The 10,897-nt window shown below is 45.7% G+C and overlaps 1 protein-coding gene across 13 annotated transcripts in view; it reads left to right on the plus strand.

Moving 5' to 3' along the window:
• LOC140721290 (NACHT, LRR and PYD domains-containing protein 3-like) overlaps nt 1-10,585 on the plus strand; it is a 45,667-nt gene extending 35,082 nt beyond the window's left edge. For 11 of the 13 annotated variants that reach the window (XM_073036150.1, XM_073036151.1, XM_073036156.1 and 8 more), the window contains 5 exons: nt 2,586-4,323; nt 5,194-5,280; nt 5,436-5,606; nt 5,692-5,896; nt 6,061-6,675. In XM_073036150.1, coding sequence (XP_072892251.1) covers nt 2,586-4,323; nt 5,194-5,280; nt 5,436-5,606; nt 5,692-5,896; nt 6,061-6,141 — 2,282 coding nt within the window. In that variant the 3' untranslated portion in view covers nt 6,142-6,675. Of the gene's footprint in view, nt 1-2,585; nt 4,324-5,193; nt 5,281-5,435; nt 5,607-5,691; nt 5,897-6,060; nt 6,676-7,689; nt 7,788-9,051 lie in introns of those variants that run through there. The other 2 variants (XR_012097359.1, XM_073036148.1) reach the window with 2 other exon arrangements.
• Nucleotides 10,586-10,897: the final 312 nt, after the last annotated feature.

Below are 10,897 nucleotides of genomic sequence, written 5' to 3' on the forward strand. Positions count from 1 at the left end.
CAAATATCACAGAACTTATCAATATTGCATCAGCCCATGTTTTGTCTGATTATTCGAAGCTCTTAAAATAAATATAGGGAATCTCGGCCAGAACCCTGGTTCAGTCTCTCTCACTTACAGGAATAAATCCCAAAGATGATAATTTAAATTTGGTACCAGAGATAGACCAATCAGGAAGTTTACAAACTACTCACGTCTCTGTCACCTCTGTTAATGCAGCTCCAGTCCACATCCGGTCAATGAAACCCCTCAGTGTGCCTGAACACGGGTTTAGTAAATCGCTACAAGCTTGTTCATCATTGTCCTTCATCCGGTTTACAGAGGGAACAGACACGACAGTGTCATTCCCACACACATTTCTGAATAGGAAACAGATACACTCCCTGATTATTGAACAACATCATTTCTACCAGTGTCACATTCTCTAAATTAAATATGTGCAAGATCAATGTTTTCCTACGTTGCCTATCACAGCTGAATAGATTGAATAGAGACCCCACACATACCTGACAGTGTCCTGCCGCACTGTGAGACCCCACACACTCCTGGCAGGGTCCTGACGCACTGTGGGACCCCAGACACACCTGGCAGGATCTTGACACACTAAGAGCCCACACACTCCCAGCAGGGTCCTGACACACTGTGAGACCCCACACAACCCTGATTGGGTCCTGACAAACTAAGAGAAGCCACATACCCCTGGCAGGTTTCAGATACATTGTGAGATCCAGATCTTATCAGGGAGCCTAATGTAAAGGGAACCTTAGGAGACAGTTAGTGACTGGGTAAAAGCCAAGGAATAAGATAAAAAAAAGTTGTTTTATTTTCTCTTTCTTCCATGGCCTTCTGTCTCTTTAACCAATCAACTTCAACCCTTTGCTTCAACCCTCCCCCTCCAAGTTTCACCCATCGTCTGGCAATTCTCTCTCCCCTCTCCTCCCCCCACCCCCCCGCCACACCTTTCAATTCTACTCCCCAGCATTTTGTTTCCAGACCTACCGAAGTGTTTAAGCCCGGAACGTCAACTATACTTTTTTTCCATAGATGCTGTCTGGCCTTCCAAGTTCCTGCAGCATTTTGTGTGTGTTGCTGCATTTTCAGCATCTACAGATTCTCTCTTGATTGCAAAATTATAGACCAGTTTGCCCAACCTCAGTGGTTGGGGAAGTGTGAGAGTATTATTAAGATTGAGGTTCTGAGGTATTTACAGTCTAATTATAAAATAAGTCAAAGTCAACATAGTTTCTATGAAGGGAAATCTTGCCTGATAGATCTGCTAGAGTTCATTGAGGAAATTCCAAACAGAGTGGACAAAGGAGATGCAGTGGATGTCATTTAGGTTTTCATAAGGCGTATTATAAGTTACCTCATGAGTCTACTTAACAAGATAAAATCTGATGGCGTTACAGGAAATATACTGGCATGGACAGTAGGTTGACATAGGACACTCAAGGCTGCTGCGGAGTTTGACTCTGTGGTTAGGAAGGCATACGGCACATTGGCCTTCATCAACTGTGGGATTGAGTTCAAGAGGTGAGAGGTAATGTTGTAGTTATATAGGACCCTGGTCAGACACCACTTGGAGTACTGTGCTCAGTTCTGGTCACCTCACTACAGGAAGGATATGGAAACTATAGAAAGGGTGCAGTGGAGATTTACAAGGATGTTGCCTGTATTGGGTGCATGCCCTATGAGAATAGGTTGAGTGAAACTAGCCTTTTCTCCTTGGAGCGAGGAAGGATGAGAGGTGACCTGATAGAGGTGTATAAAGTGATGAGAGGCGTTGATCTTGTGGATAGTCAGAGGCTTTTTCCCAGGGCTGAAATGGCTAGCACGAGAGGACATAGTTTTATGTTGCTTGGAAGCAGGTACAGAGGAGATGTCAGGGGTAAGTTGTTTTTTACTCAGAGAGTGGTGAGTACATGGAATGGGCGGCTGGCGGCGGTGGTGGATGAGGATATGATAGGATTGTTTACGGCTCCTCTGGATGGCTACATGGAGCTTAGAAAAATAGAGGGCTATGGGTAAACCCAGGTAAACTCTAAGTTAAGTACATGTTCGGCACAGCTTTGTGGGCCAAAGGACTTGTATTGTTCTGTTGGTTTTCCAAGTTTCTAATCTTCTACCACACCACAGATCCACAGATGTATTTCTCTTTATTTTGAATCCGTGATGGTGAGAGGGGAGGGGGAGCTGTGATTCCTGTGACCTATTCCGTTGACAGAATGCCCACTATCATTTTATCTATCTCCAAAGACCACATCAACACCGGGGTTTAAAAGTTTTTCCACAGAACAATGATAGAAGTGGCAGTAGTGGGAGTTTTTCTAGTCGGGGCTCAGTAAACTACCAGGGAAAACTCAACTTAACTGAACAATTAATGTGGAAATGTGATGATCTGATGATTATCTGGCCCATGCCTTTCCATCCACTTTGGGGTCTGTTAATCAAACTTAATTTAGTGTAAGAAAATCCAGTGATGAGTTCAAATAATGCAAAACCTTTGAGCTAATCCTTGGCTACTTAAATACTGAGTTCTGAGTTGAAGCATCTAACAGTTTGTCCACTGTATGTTCCCATGGAAGATGTTCAACAGAAACACAAGGAGACTCTGCGGGCACAAACTGAAAAACTGAGAGCAAACACGATCCTGATGAGGGAGAAGGTGAAGGTTTTCCAGCTGGCAGATCGATACGCTGAGCTCACGGTCATTTCTACTCTTCGAGATCGGACACTGGTGGAACATGAGCTGCTGGCAAGAGGCAGAGACCACGAGGAGTGGAGAGAGAAACATCTCCGCGGAAAGCTGGAAAAAATCCAGACTGATCAGTTGTTCCAGAGCAGCTTTTCCCGGAGGAAAACCAAATCTGGGAGTTCGGCAGCAGTGGCCGGAGTCCCGGGGATCGGGAAAACAACAATGGTACAAAAGATTGTTTATGACTGGGCCATGGGGAAAATATACCAACAATTCCAGTTTGTCTTCAGTTTCAAATTCCGGGATTTAAACACTATTAACTGCAGAAAAAACCTGAGGCAACTAATTCAGGATCAGTATCCTTACTTTGGGAATATCCTGAGAGATGTCTGGAAGAACCCAGAGGGATTGCTGTTTATATTTGATGGTCTGGATGAATTCGAGCACAGAATTGATTTTGCTGACAGTCGGAGAGATACAGAACCCAAGCACCAGTGCCCAGATCCCGAGTGGTGTTGTGAGGTGTCGGACATTTTGTACAGTTTAATCCAGGGCAAGCTGCTCCCAGGGTGTTCAGTGCTGGTGACCACCCGTCCCACTGCATTACATTTATTGGATAAAGCCAAGATCAGCGTCTGGGCTGAAATCCTGGGATTTGTTGGTGAGGAACGGAAGGAATATTTCATCAGGTATTTTGAAGATCCATCGGTGGCAGCAGCTATTTTCAAACACGTGAAGGAGAACGAGATCCTGTACACCATGAGCTACAACCCCTCCTACTGCTGGATCCTCGCTCTGGCACTGGGCCCCTTCTTCACACAAAGAGACAGGGACCCGCAGCGAGTTCCCAAGACCATCACCCAACTGTACTCCTACTATATTTACAACATCCTGAAAAACCACGTTCGTGAGATTGAGAACCCCCGTGATGTGTTACTCAGGGTTGGTCAGATGGCCTTCAGAGGAGTGTCTGAGAAGAAGATCATATTTACATATGGAGATTTGATCAGCTACAATCTTAAGCCTTCCCAGTTCCTGTCCGGGTTCCTGATGGAGCTTTTGGAGAGAGAGGATTCTGCCCGGTGTGTGGTGTACACATTCCCACACCTCACCATCCAAGAGTTTGTAGCAGCAGTCGCACAATTCCTGACCCTACATCCCAAGGATATCCTGAAATTCCTCACTGAAGCTCACAACATGACAGATGGGCGATTTGAGGTATTTCTCCGTTTTGTTGCTGGTCTCTCCTCCCCAATGACAGCTCGAGGCCTGGAAGAGTTTCTGGGTCCATTTCCTCATCAAACAACGTGCCGGGTGATTGACTGGGTGAAGGAGGAGGTTAAACGCCAGAGTGGAAACACGAGGATTGCATCTGGTAAAAGGAGCCTCCTGAACACACTGCACTACCTGTTTGAGTCTCAGAATCGTGGACTGACTCAAGGTACACTGGGATCTGTGAAAAAACTCTCATTCAGTGGAATGACACTGACCCCGATTGACTGCGCGGTCCTGTCTCATGTCATCGGACTCTGTGATACAATAAAACACCTCGACCTGCAGGGCTGTCACCTTCAGTGTGAAGGAATCCAACGGCTGGGACCCGGGCTCCACAAGTGCCAGGAGTTGAGGTAACTTGATTTATCTCTCAATCTGAACTGTGAAACTGTCCCATTGTGTTGTTTCAATGTAAAACAATTTGGGTTAAACAGTCGTAAATCAGATTGTGAAAAATAGTTACAAATGCCCAGGGGATCGGTCAGTAATTCTCCAAAGACGGGGGGGGGGTTCTGTGGTTCCTTGTAAAGAGTTGTTGGAGACTTCATCAGATCATTTGGGCATCTCCTCCCGATTGTTGTCCTCAATTCAGAAAGACCCATCCCGTAAAATCTATTTCTGCATCCTCTAATCTTCTGCAGTTATCTCTTCCCTTTGGTATCCTCCTGAGGGATCTGTATTCCCCATCCCCTTTCCCCCTGTGGGATCTCTTCCCCATTCCCATTTTTCCCTTCGGGATCTTCTTTTCCCCATATCCCTTACTCCTGCGGAATCTCTCATCCTCATCCTCATTCCTCCCATGGGATGTTTCCTATTTCCTCTCTTTCTCCTACAGGTTTTCTCTTCCTACCTCTTTTCCTCAGGTGGGGTCTCTTCCACCAACTCCCATCGACACTTTCCCTTTCACAAATTTTCCTCACTGTGGGACTTTCTATCATCCTTCACCCCTGCCCCTCCCAACGCTCTTACATCAGGAACATTTTTCTAGCCATCGGGGAATGAGACAGAATATGTGGAGTTTACAGGGTCACACCGACAGACTACATTACTGATATTCGGTGAATACCCTGGAGCTGGGCAGTGAGGGACATTGAGAGTGATGGGAACTCCGATCAGTGATTTGCTGAAGGGGTGAATGTTTCCTGAAATATCCGAGTGAGAGAAATTCCCCCAGACCCACGGTTTGAATCACTTTGTTCATCAATTTGTCTGTTTGTGTTTAGCCTTGGGCAGAATAAACTGGGAGATTCAGGAGTGAAACTGGTGTCTGCGGCTCTGAGGAACCCGGAGTGTAAAATACAGAAACTGTGGTAAGTACCAGACTGTGGGAGATTGTGTTTACAGTCACTGGGTGTCTGACACTGAACATTAATGTGATCAGTAATTGTGTTACTAATAAACACTGGGGATTTGTACCATCTCCTGTCTCTCTGTGTCCTTCATCCTCACTCTCTCTCATCTCCAGGCTCTGGGATGTCAGTCTCACATATTCTGGTGCTGAGGATCTCGCCTCCGCTCTCAGTACAAACCCATCACTGACGGAGCTGGGCCTGGGTTATAATAAACTGGGAGATTCAGGAGTGAAGCTGGTGTCTGTGGCTCTGACAAACCCCAAGTGTGGAATAGAGAAACTGGGGTAAGTACCAGACTGTGGGTGATTGTGTTTACAGTCACTGGGTGTCTGACACTGAACATTAATGTGATCAGTAATTGTGTTACAGTCTCCTGTCTCTCTGTGTCCTTCATCCTCACCTCCAGACTGAGGGATATCGGTCTCACAGATTCTGGTGCCGAGGATCTTGCCTCTGCTCTCAGTACGAACCCATCACTGACAGAGCTGGAGCTGGGATTCAACTCGCTCACGGACCGATCTGTCCCCGCTCTCCGCCATCTCATACTGGCCCTCCCGAGTCTGAAGCTGATCGAGTGAGTATTTGTGTTAATGTTCAATGTAATAAAATATCAGCGGATCCGCGGGTTTTCTGGTGATATTTGTGTGTGAGTGTTGTTGAAACGTTAACCCCAGTCCACTGTTACTGACACTGTTGTGTATTCTGTTTATTTTATCTTTATTCTTCCATCTGTTTTAGCTTGTGGAGGAATCAGTTCAGTCAGACCGGGGGGAAGGAACTGAGATCTCTGCAGGAACCCAGACCCGGACTGACAGTTGATCTGTGAACATCTGAATGGTGAACTAGCTCCAATCTCACACTCTGTGACGTCCAAAGTGATGCAATTCCGCATCCTATCCAGCTGCGCATGTCCGGATTCAACAGCTGCTCCAAATGGCGTGCAGGGGAATTACACAGAGAGGAAAAGCCCGGGGGGCCGGGTTAGATCTGGGAAACCAGTGTCCCTGGGAGAGAATCATTTTACTCACTTTGAGAACATCCTGGCCAATATAATGATGTTAATGATGTTAAATTGACAAATCCCTCGGCAGTGACCCTGGATCTGCAGCGATCCCAGACACGACCCTGAAGTGTGATTTTATAATCATCGGTTCCCCGATGCAGAGTGACGGTGAGAAACGGGACTGATTATTCAACCGGTCACTTGTTGTCGCCGGTCAGTTAATTGTGTGTGACTGTGAGTGAGTCGGGAGCAGCTTATTTATTCCCGCACGTCAGCAGCTCACACATTGTTTAATTTAGTTTTGAACATTTGTCAAGATGAAGTCAATAAAATCTCTGACGTACAAAGAAGCTGGATGAACTCAGCAGGTCGGGCAGTATCCGTTGAAAGGAGCAGTCAACGTTTCGGGCTGAGAGCCTTCGTCAGGACTAAAGAAGGAGGGGTCACGGGCCCTATAAAGAAGGTGGGGGGAGGGTGGAATGTGCCAGGTGAAAAACCAATGAGGAAAGATCAAGGGCTGGTGGAGGGGAAGCAAGGAGGGGATAGGCAGAAGAGGTGAAGGAGGAATCTAAGGGGAAAACACTATGGGTAGTAGAAGAAGGCAGAATCATGAGAGAGGTGATAGGCAGCTAGAGGAGGAGACAGAGTGAAGGTGGGATGGTGGAAGGGATAAGGAGGGTATTACCGGAAGTTAGAGAATTCGATGTTCATACCAAGGGGCTGGAGACTACCCAGACGGTAGATGAGGTGTTGTTCCTCCAACCGAAGTTTGACCTCATCATGACTAAAACCTGCTTTTAATTGAATTGCATTGACACCGCGTTCGCTGAGAAGCAGATCGTCAGAAACAGCCCGTACACATTGGAAAAAAACCTGAAGTTAGAGCTATAGCGAGCTTTTTGGAACTGGCATCGAAAGACTATGCATGCCGGCAAAGATCAGTCATTACTGAAATGAACACCAAAGTAGGCGTGTGACGCCTTTTGACACACTGCTCGTGCACTCTTCTTCTGTTCAGCCTGCCTCTCCCTTCCATTCATAATCACTGATGGAAGCGGGGAGCTGATATATATCGGAGAGCGCACAGAATATGTGAATGACGTCAAATGGATTGAAAAATAAAGGTCAGCAGATATTTCTGAAATGAAAGACAAACTTAGCTAATAAATGTTCTGTGAGGGAGAACAGGGGTAACAAATTGCTAAACCAGTTGCTTGGTATTTAGACAATAAAGATCAGTTCTGGACGTGCCTGATGGAGTTGAATCCAGGCAAGTGCGGGGGCTGTCCTTGGAGTTCTACTGTAAGTGAAGGTATGCGATCAATGACAGACGGTTAACAGAATTGTCCACTATTGCTTTACAGAGTAATCTGTCCGCCGAAATACAGAGCTCACCAACAGTGTGTACGCAAGCTGGCCGGATGTTATAAGCGCATGTGGCATGTTTGCTATCAGTGGGAAGGTGAGTGAGTGGAATAGTCAGGAATTCATATAAACCTTCGGTAGGATTTCAGTTACAGTTTTGTATTCAATGACAGTTACTTGGAGGATAGGACATAGACCATGACAGCACATCACAGGTGCAACGGCCGGCGACGTTGTACCGACCTTTGAATCTACCCTAAGATAAATCGAACCATCCGCTACAACACAGCCTGCTATTTATATTACCAATGTGCCTAAATAAGAGTTCGTGAATGCCCCCAGTGTATCCACCTCTATCGGAGCGTTCCATGTACCCACCATTCTCTGTACAACGACCGTGCCTCTAACAAACCCGTACAGACCATAAGACATGGGAGCAGAATCAAGTCATTCAACCCATTGTGTGAACTCTGCCATTCCATCATGGCTCATCCCCGATCCCACTCAACCCCATTCGCCTGACTCCTCCCCATATCCCTTGATGCTCGAACCGATCAGCAATGTTCCGGTCCAACTAAATGAAATTCCTCCACTCTAACGACCACTTAGTCAACTGTCATATCGTTTGATAACTTTCAATCCCGCCCCCACTACCCCAACCAAGCCATTTTTAAAAGTCGCAAGCAACAGTGGTTTCAGAGCAGACTTCCCTGAAGATACCAATGGTCATAGACCCCCAAGCGAAATACTCGCCAAATACTACCATCCTCTGACTTCTCTGCGAAAGCTAATTCTGTATTCACACAGCCACATTTTCAGCTCGTATGCCACCAGAATTTATGGATGACTCTACAACGGGGAACCCTATCAAACGCCTTACTAAAGTCCACCTGCACTGTTCTACCTTCATCAATGTGTGAGTCCTGGTTTGTCCTTTTTTTATTTTGTCATATCACTCTGGAGGAACATTGTATCATTTCATAATGCATGCAAGCATTTCTAAATGACAATAAAAGAGGACTGAGTGTCCTCATAATCTTAAAAAAAAATTAAAAAATTTGCTTCACATCATCACAGAATTCGTCAGGTTCGTGTTTCTTGACATGATCCTTAGAAAGCCATGTTGAAAATCCTTAATCAGACAATGTTTCTCCAATTACTAGTAAATCCTGTCCGTCCAATAATTCAGCCACCGCTGAAGTAAGACTCTGGTCTGTGATTTTCAGTGCTATCTTCTCCCCATTTCCTGAACAGAGGAATCACATTTGTCAACCTGCAGTTGTCTGGTTCTACCCCTATGGCAAATGAGTATGCGGCAGCTTTTGAAAGAGTGCTTTACCAGGATACTGTCTGAATTACAGGCTGTGACCAGGAAAACAAGGAATCGACCTGCAGATCCAGTGGTTCAGGAAATCCTGTCACTTTCGGAGACGGGATTGCGGAATGTGAAAGTAAAGTGAAGCCACAGAGGAACTACCGACCTTCTGAAATGTAGACATGGGGGAAGTCGGTATGATGCACCGACTTTGCTTTCGACCAACTCTCTCCGTGCTTTTCCGCATGGAGAGTGGCTCAGTGATTGAATCGGGCGCCTGAGTTCGGGCATCACGTGATGAAACTAGTGTGATTGGTGTCTGGAGGGCGGACAATTCCACCCTCGCAACTAATCGGGTAAAACAGAAATCTCTGGACCCCTTGTGAGGAATACTGTATGAAATATGGTGCTCCCGTTACTGCGGCACAGTGAAGAGATTCCCACTCAAACCTATATCTGATTGACTATTTAAAGCAGGGGTGTCAAACTCATTTTAGTTCACGGGCCGGATTGAGCAAAATGCAGCTTCATCAGGGCCGGATCAGTCGGACGCGTGCGAACGCAGCTTTCGTTGCCTCCGTTTTTTCAGCCTGCTCTCATGTGTCTCAGTCTCTGCTATAACTACAAAGTGTTTCACTTTACAAATTCCGAAACACTAAAAACCCTGAAAACCTGGTACGCTAAAAACTCAGCATTAGCCATATCATACGCCATAGGCGCTTCGATTACTGGGGCCAGCTTTAATAGTAATTAGATATTATCTCGCGGGCCAATTTGGCCTTGAGTTTGACATATGATTTAAAGTAATGAAAATACGGCCCCCTTGGTCTGGCCATTGAGGTATTATGTTTGTGTCCAACTGGTTACAATGCAACCCCTCTATTTGCTCCTTGTTTCTTGTATCTGTCGTCGTTACAACGGAAGTGGTTAAATTAACTGTACTCGTGACACGGTTTATGCCGTTTACAATCCAGTTGGTTCTCTGCCCAATTTACTAGTCCAGTGATTTGCAATTTTCACCTCGAATGCAAATTATGTTAACTTGTACATGCGAAACTCAGGTAGATTTGCCCATAATTTATAAAATATTTCCCTGCACTATACTTGGAAAATTGGCTGAAATTTCTAGCTGTGGAACACAATCCCGCATATTCCAGGTATCACTTTCGAAATGATTTATTTTCTAAATGGGCCATCCAAATTGAGCGCAGCGCTACTCTCGCCAGTGGCAGGGAGAGAACCATGCGCCATGTGGGAATCTGATCCAAGTTTTCAGCGGCACGGGGATGAATGAGAAACACTTCAACACAACATATTTTTGTTTCCGCATCCGTGATGCTTTATTATTGTTGTGGTTAAAGCCAGACTCAAATGCTCCATAACCACAGATGCTTTCTCGGCCCGCGGTGCTGGAGCCTAAGGTGCTGAAATCATGTTTCGCATTGCTCTGTCTGGGCGCTGTTTCTTTGCAGGGATGTATTGCTGATTCGCCTTTGATCTTGTTTCCAGCTGTTTGCATTCGGATCCGATGACTCTTCTCTGTGGGACAGAGATTATAAATTGGTAGATTTCAAGTTCAAGTTGTTTTTCTTTAATTGTCGTTTCGACCATAACTGCAGGTACAGTACATAGTAAAAACGGTACAACGTTTTTCAGGACCATGGTGCTACATGAACAATACAAAAACTACACTAGACTACAGGCCTACCCAGGACAGCATAAAGTACACAGAACAGTACAGACATTGCAATAAATATAAACAAGACAATAGGCACAGCAGAGGTCAGTAGGTTGGTAGTCGGATGGCTTGGGAACAAATCTGTAATGGAAAAATCAGCTGAATGGTGGCGCCCCGGATTCCGTCCGTTTCTGTACTCCCGCGGAGTATTTCG

This window comes from Hemitrygon akajei, unplaced genomic scaffold (genome assembly GCF_048418815.1).
Source record: "Hemitrygon akajei unplaced genomic scaffold, sHemAka1.3 Scf000053, whole genome shotgun sequence".
NCBI lineage: Eukaryota > Metazoa > Chordata > Chondrichthyes > Myliobatiformes > Dasyatidae > Hemitrygon > Hemitrygon akajei.